The following is a 14,657-nucleotide window of genomic DNA, read 5'->3' on the forward strand; positions in this document are numbered from 1 at the left end:
ATTTTCAACACTAAATTATAATATTACCATGTGGTCTTATATCTGTGTAATCCCTCAGTGGTCCAGGTCGGTTCCATAGTGTCCATGTGCGTATACTAGTTTATGTGCGCTTATATTTTTTCTGAAACAGCTCAAGATCATTCTAAAGCTAAAGGAATGACTCATTTCTGTCCTGTGAATGTGTCTATTTTAGTATCGACACCTGCTCAAATGAGAATCTAGTTTCAAGTATTGATTTTAGTATTGATTAGTATCTGACTGTTGATGCTTTTGATGACCCTATTCCCAAACCCAACAAATGATCACGTGAGTGAAAAGACTCAGGACTTAAATACTCTGAAGTGCATTGATCGACTATATGTGCTGCCTCAGTGACAAAGCACACCCCCAGCCCCATCCTCCTAACACACAAACACAAACACACACAGTCCCAGCCTCCTGGAGCATCCTGTATTGATCTGCAGGACTCTATGTGCACATGTTGAAAGGCCATTATCGGCGTAACCCCAGCCGAAAGGGAAACACACATGGCCCTGTGCAACTCCCGCTTATAACCTACAGATAGTCCAGAGAATCCTTCATAATGACGGATATTATCAGCACACAGAAACAGTCTGGCATTTACATCCTCCAAACAGACAGGTGGGGCTGCTCGCGTGAAGCCCTAATCCCCACTTTGAACACAGCAGGTGCACGCAGGATGGAGCCGGCTCAGTTTATAACACAGCGAGAATATAATTATTATTTATTCAATGTCGTTATAGCATGAATCATTAGGCAGCTATTTTGGGGTGCATGGATTCTTACGACGATAACAGCAAGTAGCCAGAAGAGCTCAAATACTGTAGTTCTTTTTGGGTAAACATACAGCTGCAATCAAAATTATTCAACCCCCACTGCGAATTTAGCCTGATTCATCAACCGGATTCACTTCGTGGAAACCGTCTGACCTCGCAGCATTAGGATTCGTTCACTCGACGGTAGACAGGTACTTTTTTTTATTTAACCAGTCACTGCTATTTGGTCATGACTTATGTAATGTAACTGGTGTATTAAGCTTTTCCCAAATCCCGTAGGAAGAAGGGCAATAACGTCTTTCCCCTTGATAAAATTCACCAAACATTCTCTTTGTTCAGGCTTTAAATCCTTGATCTTGGGAATCGTTGCCAACACAGAATATATGGCTCTTTGCTGATTGGCTGGTGCCCAAACTTACACTTCGGGGCTTTTGCAAAATGAAGTGTATTCCGATTCCTGACCTAGAGAAATGAAATTGAGCGGAGGTACTAGGTGGCGCCAGCCTGACTACTACGAATTGGGTTTATTGGTAAAAAGCTGTTTAAAAAAATAGAATAAATTAAACAAGAACAATTTAAATAGCTCAACACAACTAAAATTACAACTGGTTTCTCCAAATTCAACAAAAAAAATGCTACTTTTAATAATTACTGCAGTCTCAAAATTATTCAACCCCCTAAACAGAATTCCTCATAAGAGCAAACTTTTGCAAATCAAGGGCTTCATTAGTTGCATCAGGTTTGCTTGAAATAGAACCCCTCAAATATCTGGACTGTTGACAGTGACATTTCACTGCACGTTAGAAAAAGTTCAGAAAAGAAGGAAAAGGATACAAAAATATAGCAAAGGCACTGAATGTTCCTAGAGATAAAGTTGTAAGCGTAGTTTGAAAGTTTAAAGTTAAAGGAACAGTGGCTACACGACCTGGACGTGGCAGAAAGAAGGAAACTCTCAACAGCTGCCACCAGAGTCCTGAGGAGGCAGGTAGTAAGAAACCCTCGACTGAGTGCAAAAGACCTGCAGCAAGACTTGAGGTTTTAGTTTCCACAGTAAGGCGCATGCTAAACGCTGAAGGGTTCCATGCCCGAACTCCAAGACGTACACAACTACTAACCCAAAGGCACAAGAAAAGTCGGCTCTAGTTTGCTCAAAACTATATAAATAAGTGAAAGAGGTTTTGGGATTCTGTTCTGTGGAGCAATGAAACAAAATCTGAACTTTTTGGGCCTATGGATGAGCAGTACGTCTGGAGGAGGAACAATGAAGCAAACGTTGCCTACAGTGAAGCATGGCGGTGGCTCAGTGTTGCTCTGGGGCTGCTTTGCTTCCTCTGGCACTGGAAACCTGCAGCGTGTGGAGGACAAGATGGATTCAATCAAGTATCAGAAAATCCTGGGAGAAAATGTCATGCCATCTGAAGGTTGGGCATCATTGAACCTTTCAACATGACCGAACGTGATCCCAAGCAGCAGGCCTTTGCTCATGAGGAACGGGCTAAGATTCCTCAGGAACGCTGCCAGAAGCTGATGTCTGACTGTGCATCACATTTGCAGCAGGTCATAACAGCAAAATGGTGCTCTACTAAGTACTAAAGACGCTTGTCATGAAGGGGTTGAATAATTCTGAGTAGGGATGGGCATTTGATTAAATTTTCTTAATTAATCGTTGGGAGAATTAACGTTTTTATATTAAAATGATCAACATTATTATTACTATCTGCACTACTAATCTGCATAAATAAATTCAAGTTTACGACATATAAACCGTAACCACTCTAGAGCCACAACAGCCCATTTAAGATTATAATGTGTTTAATGCAGTTTTGCGCAAGTCTCACAGAAACAAAACCTAAAACCACATGGCTAATTTGCATAAACTAAGCAAAGAAAAAAAAATACAGCTCTTGTGCGCTGATGCGGTCAACTTCTGTCGGATTAAAGGACACGATTCAGTGGAATACAGGTTAGTGTGACCATATTTGCATTTGTCAAAACCAGGACACCGTACGGGGGGTGGGAGGTGGGACTCGTCATCAACACTGAGCTACTCTCACCTGGCAAAGCTTTTTCATGTTTTCGGTGTCCTGGTGAGTTTTTTCCCTCTGGACACAGAAACATATGTGCTGCTTTGTACACTGTGCACATGGCCTCACACTTGTCCCGACGGGAACGGAAAGTGTGGAATTTCTTGTACAAGTCATCGTTAAATACGCATTTGCACTTCAGCACGTTGCAGACTGACTGACTGTTTGTGTCACATGTACAGACCTGTTCGGTCACGCTACACACAGCAACCTATATTCAGTTTGTTGATTAAAATGAACGTAATCGATGAAATTCTTAATGATCAATTATCGATTAATCGACTAATCATGCCCATCCCTAATTCTGAGACTGCAGTAGTCATTAAAAATAGCATTTTTTTTGTTGAACTTGGAGAAACCACAACTAATATTAATTGTGTTGAGCTATTTAAATCGTTCTTGTTTGATTTATTTTTTGTAAACAGCTGCTAGTTTGTACATTTTACCTTTACACCTACTGTGCAGTGGGGGTTGAATAATTTTGATTGCAATTATATCATTTGAATGGATTTTGCCCCATCAGACGTGCCATATCGTTTTCAAGGGGTTTAAAACACATAACATAATTAACACACAATCCAATAGACAGAAAACAAATATTGTATTGTATAATACTTTTTACAGAGGGAGTATTACACTTTAATGAGGTATTAACTACTAATGCATAACATATTTAGAACACCATGTGAAAAACACCTTTGGACCACTGCAAGCCATTTAAAATGAACTACTTTTTCATTGTCCCATATCATGTGGCCCTATTTCATACTATTCTGCACGTGTTTTCAAATAAAAGAAACTTACCTTCTAGAAATGCTCGAAAAATTAATATGGGCTCAAATAAAAATCAGCATGTACACGTAAATACAGTGACCTTTATGGTACATATTATATATTAGTCGTTTAATTACCTTCTGTGGTGTATTCAAAGCAATTTCAAAGTATAACAGATTGGAAAACTGATAAATATAGAAATGGCACCGAGCGACAGTGAGAGCATTTTATGAGAGGAGGCTTATTTTCACAAACACAATGTGATCAGAGAGCCAAACAAAGCCAAATGCTGCAGGATAAAAACGAGAAGGAGCTGAGAGAGCAGTCCAGTCAGTAAAGAGGGAGTATTACACTTCTATGGGATATTAAGGGACAGTTCGGTATTTTGGACATAGGGCCTCATTTCCTCATGATCCAGAGTGTTGGAGACGTGAGATGTTTTTAAATATTCCATCCAGTCCTTGTATTTGCAGAGGTCGCTGGTGTTAGGCTAGTGCATGTCAATGGCCATAGTTATCCTGCCACTAAAAACAGTCTTACCCACTCCACAAAACACATGAAGAAAATCTGTTATTACTCCAGACTGTCGATGTAAATGTCTGTGTTGATAGAATAATTGTAGAAGTAAAACCAACCTTGCATTTGAAGGATTTATGTCTGAGCAGCAGCAGTGAGTTGTACTTCCTGATAGAAAGCTCGGCAGCGGCGGACTGATATATGAGAAAATAGTCCCTCAACATGCGACGATTCATGAGATGCAACCTTAGTTTTATTTCAAACATTATTCTATCAACACAGATATTTACATTGACAGTCTGGTGTAATAATAGATTTGCTTTGGGTGTTTTGTGGAGTGGGTAAGACTGTTTTTAGTGGCAGGATAATTATGGTCATTGACATGCACTAGTCTAGCACCAGCGACCTCTGCAAATACAAGGACTGGATGGAATATTTTAAAAAGTGTCTCCACACGTCTCCAACACTCTGGATCACAAGAAAATGACGTCCTATATCCAAAATTCTGGACTGTCCCTTTAACCACTAACACTTAACATTGTTTTCAAAATGCTATATTCACCGAAAACAATGCCTTAAGGTTTATCGTATCTTACTTCTCACAACTAAATCAGCGTGCATCCCACTAACGAAACTACTGCATATCACATCAGGTTTGTGAAGTTGTAGTCTATTGTTTTGTTTTTGTATATTTATGGAAAACTGTAGTGTGGGAGGATGGATGACGAAGGCTTGTGGCACTGAACTCACACTGCTAACCATAAAAAGGGTTCAGAAAGTGACCAGGAGAGATTGCTAGATTACTCAAACATGCACGGATGGCATCTAAAATATCCTCAGGCATGTTTTTGATGAGAGAACAATATTATATAGTATAAATAATACATAGTAGAAAGCTCAAAGCGCATGTTCCCATCTGAGAGAGGGACATCATATTGTATTTATCTAATCCAGTCGTTATTCTTTTACAAACAATCTGCTTATTTCAGATCGTAGCAGCTGTGGTAATGTCAGTGTCAATGTTGAAGACTTGCTTTTCTGACTACATATTCGTTACGTAACATGCTTATATTTTTCCCTACAAAAATCTCCTCCTGCACCCCTCTTTTTGTAATTATTTTATTGACTATTTTGTTCCAATATTGCTGATTCAATTGAATGTTGAAAAGAACAAGAAATGGGCTTAATGTCCAAATAGGCAACTTATGGATCCTTTTATTGCTGCTTCAATGACCGTTTTTCATTGTTTAAAACTTTTTCATTGTTTAAAACTAATGGTCAAATCTACCTTTATTTTTTTGATTTACAAATAATGTCTTTTGATTTGGGTCGTGAAGGTTTGTGACTTTTAAAATATGGGTCCCCAGAAAAAAAGTTTGGGAAACACTGAGACAGACGATATACATTTAAAGCAACACACTGTGGAACATTCTGTGTAAAGAAATAACATCTACAGACAAACAGACAGCAATGTAACAAGAAAAGTTACACCGTTAAAATATGAAAATAAACTAGTGACTACTGTGGACTATAGAGTGAGTTGCTTGCCTGTTTTGAAGATTATAAAGGTTACTAATAATAACCAAAAGTGCACTACTGGTAGATGGAGTCCTAGAAACCTACTTCTGTAATACATTTAGCAAATATCCCCACGTGTAATCTGTCTTCTGGGTTTTGTCCAAAGAAGCCTCTCTCAGAGCACATCCAGTCTGCAGTGAGTTAGACTCCGGTAAATGAGCTGAGTTTGAACAAACAAGATCGCAACATGTTTAATTAGTGAATTCAGCCTAATGGACCGACTCAACAAGTGTTTAAATCTGTTCTGCACACAGCCTGGTCCTGATATTAACATTCTGTCCTGTTCATTTTAACAGAAAAGCAACATCACAACAGGAATTCAAGAACTATTTGCAGCAGATGACTTTAACTTTCCCTGGAGGTGTGATGCTACCTGTAGGCATGTTCAGTCTGAGGCTCTGTTAGACTTTAATCTGAGCTTTGTTTTAGCACAATCTCATCATACAGAACTGATCTGAGCTATGACAGGTGAGACGATTTGTACTTGAACACGTCCCTCTCATGTGCAGTTAAACAAGTCCCTCCTGTACAGTCAGTTCATTTAGTTACTCTCACTTTTTGTTGACCGTGAAACACCTCAGCAGGAACGCTTTTGATCACAGATTCCTGGAAATGTGTCTTTTAAAGAGTGTCTTATTAGGCGATTGAAAAACTTTATTTGGCTGTGTTTGCTAATGTATGTATGGTGTCACGGGGTACAACCCTCATTCCGACAAACCGCCACTCCGACAGACCCCCAGCCAGACATTCCGTCATTCTGGCAACCCTCCATTCCGACACCTTTAATGTCGCCATTCAGACAATCTACTCATAGTTTGGAGCGTCACCAGTTTTGGCTTATATACGCCACTTGGACCGTGTCTTCTTGCGCAGGTTGCATGGGCCGCGCCTCTAAATAAGAACTAAAACAGGACTAAAACAGGACTAAAACAGGACTAAAACCAGGACTAAAACCAGGACTACATCAGGACTAAAACAGGTCTAAACCAGAACTAAAACCAGGTCTAAACTAGAACTAAAACCAGGACTAAATCAGGACTAAAATCAGGTTTAAACCAAGTCTAAAATCAGGTCTAAACCAAGTCTAAAATCAGGTCTAAACCAGGATTAAACCAGGACTAAATCAGGACTAAAACCAGGTCTAAACCCGTACTAGACCAGGGCTAAATCAGTATTAAAATCCGGTCTAAACCAGGATTTAACTAGGATTAAAGTCAGGTCTAAACCAGGATTTACCCAGGACCAAACCATGAAACCTGCACTGTGTCTCCTACGACGCCAGTCTGTGAAAATATTGTCCTGAAAAGAGCGATGCCAGAACTTATTACCTTGTTTGTCGGAATGGTGAAATGTTAAAAAAAAAAAAAAGCTAGAGTGCCGTCACTTCGACCAAGGGGAAAAAAAAGTCAGAATGCAGGGAGATTTGAAAAAAAAAAAAAAAAGGGAAATGCCGCCCCTCCAACAATTAGACATCAATCTCGGAATGGTGGTATGTAACCTTGGGAGTCCATTGAAAGCAACGTGTGGATGCAGAGACGTAGCCAAGAGTGGTGGGATAGTGATGTCCTTCGCTTCAGTGACACGGAGTTTATTAAGAATTTTCATATAACGAGAAGAACGTTTGTGTACAGTTGTTGCTTGTTGATAACGTGTAGGTGGGATGAATGCGACCTGGCCGTCCAGATTGAAGTCGCATGTCAAAAGATCACATATGTATCGGTTTTAGGAGCACATATCCAAGTGGTCTGGGTCGCATTTGAAAAAAATCAGATCTGTGTCGTTCAGACTGTCATTAAAAGATCAGATACAGGTCACATAGGGTCCAAAAAAATCGGATTTGGGTCACTTCAGGCTGCAGTCTGAACGTAGTCATAGTTTGTGAAGTTTGGAGATTAACACTAACTCTCCCGTTGAAAATACGTTGAAAACATAGAATGGCACGAGCCTTTAGGGAGATCTGTTCTGTTTACAAACACTAGAAGTTCTATAGAAGCATTTCCGGCTTCACTTACGATAAGGTCAATAAAGGTAATGATCTAATGATGCTCTGAGATGTGAAGGAAGCACTTTGGCGTTTGGAGTGTGTTGTATTTGAAAGCAAACGGGATGCTATCACTTAAGCAGCAGGCCTTCGAGGAAAAGTGCTGATCGTATTTGTGCGCCTGAAACTCAGATGGTCGTTTGTTCAGTTTTGTTTCCTTCTCCATAAACCTGAATAAAATCAAACTATGGCTGTGTCAAAAATCGAAACATGATTTTTTTAAATTGACATGTGCAAGAGCGTGGTTCTGAAGAGGAAACACTGTCCTCTTGTTTAGGAGAAAGTTCTGAGTCAGGGCCACAGCGTCTCTTTGTGTCTCCTCATGTGTCCTTGCGTTTCACAAGTTTTGACTTTAAGCTGCACCAATGGACTACAATTCCAGTGTCTCCTTCCCTCTGCCTTTTTGTGTGCCTCTGCCTCTGTGTGTGTGTCTATAAACCTGTGTGTGTCTCTGTGTGTGTCCCTACATCTGTGTGTGTCTGTGTGTGTGCATCCCTAAATCTGTGTGTGCCTCTGTGTGTGTCTCGGTCTCTGTGTGTGTCCCTACATCTGTGTGAGTGTGTTTGTGTGTATCCCTACATCTGTGTATGTGCCTCTGTGTGTGTATCCCTACAACTGTCTGTGTGTGTGTGTCTCTGTGTGTGTCCCTACAACTGTCTGTGTGTGTGTGTGTCTCTGTGTGTGTCCCTACATCTGTGTATGTCCCTACATCTGTGTGTGTGTGTGTGCCTCTGTGTGTGTCCCTACATCTGTGTCTGTCTGTGTGTGTGCCTCTGTGTGTGTCCCTACATCTATGTGTGTGTCTCGGTCTCTGTGTGTGGCCCTACATCTGTGTGAGTGTGTCTGTGTGCGTCCCTACATCTGTGTGCGTCCCTACATCTGTGTGCGTCCCTACATCTGTGTGTGTGCCTCTGTGTGTCTCAGTGTGTATCCCTACATCTGTCTGTGTGCCTCTGTGTGTGTCCCTACAACTGTCTGTGTGTGTGTGTCTCTCCCTACATCTGTGTGTCTCTGTGTGTGTCCCTGCATCTGTGTGTGTCCCTACATCTGTGTGTGTGTCTCTGTGTGTGTCCCTACATCTCTGTGAGTGTCCCTACAACTGTGTGTACCTCTGTGAGTGTCCCTACAACTGTCTATGTGTGTGTGTCTCTGTGTGTGTGTGTGTGTGTGTGTGTCCCTACATCTGTGTGTACCTCTGTGAGTGTCCCTACAACTGTCTGTGTGTGTGTGTGTCTCTGTGTGTGTCCCTACAACTGTGTGTGTGTGTGTGTACCTCTGTGTGTGTGTGTGTGTGTGTGTCTCTGTGTGTGTCCCTACATCTGTGTGTGTGTACCTGTGTGTGTGTCTTTGTGTGCATGTAATAAAGAGTTACTCAAACATGTGCAAATGCAAAAAAACACAACTCTAATTACATTTTTCAGGATGTATAAACATTCTAACAAGACTAAACCTCACAAGAGTCACTTCTGTGTAACATAGGACCTTTAATATAATTCACTTAAAAGCATTTAATTATCCTGCTTTAACGTTACTCTAAAAGCTGTTATCGTGACAGTATATCTACCATTTTGCCGTCCACCGTGTAGAGCCTCTTGACCGCGCCCGTGTCCAGCTTGATGGCGTCGGTGATGTCGCTCATGACCTGCTCGAAGGAGTGGGCGGTCTTCTTGTTGAGCAGGACCCTCACGGCCTTACGCGGCTTCACTCCGCTCCGCACGATGGTCACCAGCTTGGGCCTGATGAAGTCCCGGCTCTCCCTCGGGTCCCTGGAGCCCGGCGGGGGGTGGTGGGGGGAGGCGGTCCGCACTGAGCCCACTGCCCAGTTCGGGTTCACGTTCTTGGTGTAGTCCAGCTTCTTATAGGGTTCTATGGAGGCGCAGACGTAGCTCTCTCCTGTGTGCGACAAATAATAGTGTTGTGAGGGATTACACAAATACTAGGGGTGTAACGATATCCAAATCTCTCTGTACAATATTTTCACAATATACATCTCACGGTACGATATTTATTGTGATATTTTCTGGAAGCTAACAAAACTGTCAATATTAGGGATGTAACAATAACCAAAATATCGTGATATCGTATTGTCAAAGTTCTCACAATAACATCATGGACCATGATAATATATCGAATTACAGGTGTCTTTGCTTAAATTAAAGAGTTATGGAGCAGCAATCGCTAAAAAAAAAAAAAAAAAAAAGACAGAGGGAACTACATAGACCATGATCCTTTGCTCCATTTCAGTGCAGACTACAAGAAGAAATAACAGTTCTAAACACTTTAAAGTCTTAGTTCTTTGGATTAAGTCTTGTCAAGGCATTTTAAAAATGGAAAAAGTAGCAAATTAACAGTATTGGCTGTTTAGCCTCCACAAAATATCGCAATAAATATCGTGAGAATATCATACTGAGAGATTTGGATATTGTTACATCCCTAATCGTGATCCTCTCCACCATATCGTGAACTTTCCCACAATATCGCAAGAAATATCGTACCTTGAGGTTCATACCATGACGATATTGTATCATGAGACTTGGATATCGTTACTCCCCTAGTTAATATGCTACTTTTTCCTCTTAAAATGCCTTGACAAGACTTAATCCAAAGAACTAAGACTTAAAAGTGTTTAGAACTGTTATTTCTTATTGTAATCTGCACTGAAATGGAGCAAAGGATCATGGTCTATGTAGTTCCCTCTGTCTTTTTTTAGCTATTGCTGCACCACAACTGTTAATTTAAGCAAAGACACTTGTAATTTGATATATTGTGATGGTCCACGATATAATTGTGAGAACTTTGACGATACGATATCACAATATTTCGGTTATTGTTACATCCCTAACAAATACTTACAGGTTATTTAAAGTAGATTGTCTAATTCTCTGATAGTAATCTCAAAATATTCAGTATTTTTTAGGGATGTAACGATATCCAAATTCTCTTAGGACAATATGCATCTCACGGCATGATATTTACTGTGATATTTTGGAGAGGCTGATATAATTGTAGATAGGATGCTTTTTTGCTTTTAAAATACCCTGACAAGATTTTGGTGTGAATTATTACTGTAATAATCTCAAGTATTCAAGTAAAAAACATAACATCATGTTGTCTGCACTGAAATGAATCATGGGATATGTAGTTACCAATGTTTATAAACTGTTGCTACGATAAAACCATGCATTTAAGCAAAGGAACTTGTGATTCGATATATTATGATGCCAGATGATATTACTGTGAGACTTTTGATGATATATCACATCACGATATTTCGGTTATTGTTTCATCCCTAGTATTTTTCATTATATTTTCAAGATACTGATGTTGATAATGTTTTTCACTGTCATATTTTTGTCCGTTCTTTTTTCCTGTTTGGACAGACCATGCGTCAGTGGTGACACATCTTCTGGATTTCAGCCAAACAAAGTGTACTGTGTGTACTCTGTCTGAGGGAACAAATATCTATCTATAGCTTTATCTTTCCAGCCACTTCACTGTGACTGGAAAGGCCACACCATCGGACATGTGCTAAAGAGAAAGTGAATCTTTGACCATCTGCAACTTTTCTTCTTTTTTAAAGACTATACAGTAAAGTATTTACCTTGTTGAAATGTTTCGGCTGCTGCTGTGAGTCATCTTCAGAACTGTCCCCGGTGTTGGTGGTGACGTGTCGTATATCAGCTGTTGTTACTTCCTGTAGGCGTGGTCAGTCTGATGGACCTGCAGGTTGTTCAGACTGACCACGCCTCCTGTTGCCCGGTGTTCACTTGAGCAGGGTGTCCCAGGTGTGTGAAAGGAGGAATGCGCCGTCATCACGGTTAATGTTTTCCGTGCCTCGTTTCCTGATTTCACTGTTCTCCCTGATCCAGCGTTTGAACTTGTTGTTTTCCGATCCAATGACCCGAGCCTCGTCCCAATCCAGAATGTGGTTATTTCTTTTACAGTGTCTGATATGGTGGATTTTAGGTTTTCCTGGTCTGCTTTATCTTTTTGTGTTCTGGTGAGTCTCCCGGATGGAAAGATCAGAGAGCATTAACAGCGATGACAGAGAGTTCCTCCTTTCACACACCTGGGACACCCTCATCCAGAGAACACCGGACGAGGGGAGGCGTGGTCAGTCTGAGTGACCTGCAGGTCCATCAGGCTGACCACGCCCACAGGAAGTAACAACAGCTGATATACGACACGTCACGACCAACACCGGGGACAGTTCTGAAGACGACTTGCAGTAGCAGTCGAAACATTTCAACAAGATAAATACACTTTACTTGTCTTTAAAAAGAACAAAGAAGTTAAAGTACATAAGAAAACAAAGAGGGAACATTAAGAGCCCGCACAGTTTTCAAATCAGATGGTCAAAGCCAAAGATGTTAATTTTAAGTGTTGTAGAAGCAGGATTTTCACTTGTTCTAGTCTCACCCTCCACAAACTGCTCCATGCTGGTGATCCTGGTGCTCCCGTCGATGGAGTAGATGGTCCTGACTCCCTGAGGCAGGTGCACGTTGTCAGACAAACAGCGGGTGAGGTCGGCCAGCAGAGCCTCCACAGATCTGAACCTCTCCTGGGAGATGGCGTACACGATGCCCTTAAAGTAGCGGTCCCCATTGCGGTAGAAGCGGATCTTCTTGGCCTTCTTCTCGGAGCTGAGCGCCTGCAGCGTGCGTGTGCGGTACAGGCTGCAGTGGGCGCTGTGTGTGGGGCTGGGGAGGCCCGTCCCTCTGGAGCCTCGGCGGGTGCTCCTCAGAGCTTTGTCCCTCTCGTCAAAGTGCTCCAGCTCCATGTCTGCTCTCGCTGAGGACAGGACAGAGGACGGGGTTAGGCAAGGTACAATAATCAAACTTACTGTCACAATTATCATCGTTAAAATAACTGATTAACAATTATATCATGACAAATATTAAAGTGGCTGATGGCTTAAAAATGAGATGGATAAGATTAATTATACTTTTAATATTATGAATAAGTTACACATTTAAACTGTTATAGAATTGTACTTTGTTATGAGTGAAAACAACAACGATCTAGAAGAAAACATCAAGCATCAAGAGCTTTTCTCAGCACATTCTGGTGATAAAACGGTGATTATCTTTGTTGGCCATTATCACGATTAAATAAAATGTCCCACAAATGATTACTGTCTACATTTTTTATCACACTAAACAATATTATTGTTTATTGTCCAATTCCTAAATGGGGGATACTATAGTGGAATACCTTTCTCATGTCAGCCATGGTTTAATCTCTTTTCATTTTAAAAGTTTAAAGGGAATTTTCTATATATCTTTAAGTGTTTGGGTCCTGTGTCAAAAACATGGAATCTGGAGGCTCCATTAATAAAACTTATTACTTCATTCAAAGTATTATAAGTTTGTATTGGCTACGTACATGAACATACAGAAATGATCTGTAACTAGCAAGTCTCAAGTCTCTGACCTCAAGTCCAAGTCAAGTCTCGAGTCACTGGCCCATAAGTCCAAGTCCAAGTCGTCTGCTTTGAGCTTCAAGTCATTTCAAGTCTTTAAACCATAGCTTTGGTTTTTACAATTTATATGGATTTTAAACTAAATTGTTCTTAAAAAAATCATAGTATATTTATATATGAATATTTATAGAGTATACAAGAGTTGTTGCAGAAATGTTTTTCTTTTTTAAATGTCTTGACAAGATCTTACTGTGAGTCATTACAGTCAGAATAGAAAGAATTCAGATTTAAAAGTGCTTCTCAAGTCACAGGCCTCAAGTCCAAGTCAAGTCCCATGTCTTAGTCCATTTTATCAAGTCAAGTCTCAAGTCTTAAAATTAGTGACTCAACTCTGACTCGAGTCCAAGTAATGACTTGCAAGTCCCCACCTCTGGCAGAGACTAAAAGTATAATACATTTCAATTTGTAACTGTTGAATCATTTTAAGTAACTTTGGTCTTTGGGCCAACACTGATCAGTAAATCATCTTATTACACCAGTTTATAGACCGAAATGTCAGCCAATGTCCTGGAAACACCAAAATTGTCAGTATTAGTGCTGATATCTGATACCCTGAATTTGACGTACTTGTATCATAGTAGTATTTGGGAGAATCTGTAATGGAACGCAGTACAGTGACTACCTCTGCGTACAGGCAAATAAAAATATCTGAGCACCATTTGAGTGACAGAAACAGCCAACGATTGCATAATGAAAGAACGGCTATTGACCAGTCCAAACGATGTTAAAGGCCCATTGATTATTTCATCTCATCCTTTCAGTACAACAGTATTTATGTCAGGTTAAACTTTGAACTACTCTCACGACTATTCAGTACTATTCTGGACTAAACACAAAGTCCAAAACAATTCTGATTTTGTAGAATTAATCTGGTTAGTGTTGTCATGATATCAATACTGATTCCAGTACCACGATGATAATAAAAAACATACTTATTTAGACAACAGAATGTGATTTTCAACATTAAATAATAGTACTTTCTTATATTATCTGTAAGGCTGGTATCATTGAGAAGTTGCTGATACGATACATATCTCAATACAGTGAGCTTACGATTCGATATGATTCAATACGATATATATTTCAAATCGATTCAATACGGTTCAGTAAAAAAAAAAAAAAAAGGTTAAATCATGGCTGTGAACTAAAAGTACTAAAAGTCTTTGTTAAACCACAAAGTTAATATGAAACACAAACATTTTAATTGTTAAAACAGTGAAAATGTCAAATGTGTCGCATAAACAAGTTTCCTTCCTCTAAATAAGCAACAAAACTGTAGCTCTGTTACAAAATAATTTAGTAAAATACACCAAAAAATACTCTTGGTAATGTATCGATACAGCAGCTCATGATATTGATACTATGTCATCACATTAAACAATACG

At 40.1% G+C, this 14,657-nt stretch overlaps 1 protein-coding gene across 2 annotated transcripts in view; it reads right to left on the reverse strand.

The window, feature by feature from the left end:
• LOC110162893 (serine/threonine-protein kinase DCLK1-like) overlaps positions 1-14,657 on the reverse strand; it is a 36,879-nt gene that overhangs the window by 20,349 nt on the left and 1,873 nt on the right. For both annotated transcript variants that reach the window (XM_020927808.2, XM_055148010.1), the window contains exons 2-3: positions 12,210-12,581; positions 9,355-9,683 (exon numbers count right to left, since the gene is read on the reverse strand). In XM_020927808.2, coding sequence (XP_020783467.1) covers positions 9,355-9,683; positions 12,210-12,570 — 690 coding nt within the window. In that variant the 5' untranslated portion in view covers positions 12,571-12,581. The remainder of the gene's footprint in view (positions 1-9,354; positions 9,684-12,209; positions 12,582-14,657) is intronic.

Source organism: Boleophthalmus pectinirostris, unplaced genomic scaffold (assembly GCF_026225935.1).
Source record: "Boleophthalmus pectinirostris isolate CB_2022bp ecotype Guang Dong unplaced genomic scaffold, ASM2622593v1 HiC_scaffold_9, whole genome shotgun sequence".
In the NCBI taxonomy this organism is placed as follows: domain Eukaryota; kingdom Metazoa; phylum Chordata; class Actinopteri; order Gobiiformes; family Gobiidae; genus Boleophthalmus; species Boleophthalmus pectinirostris.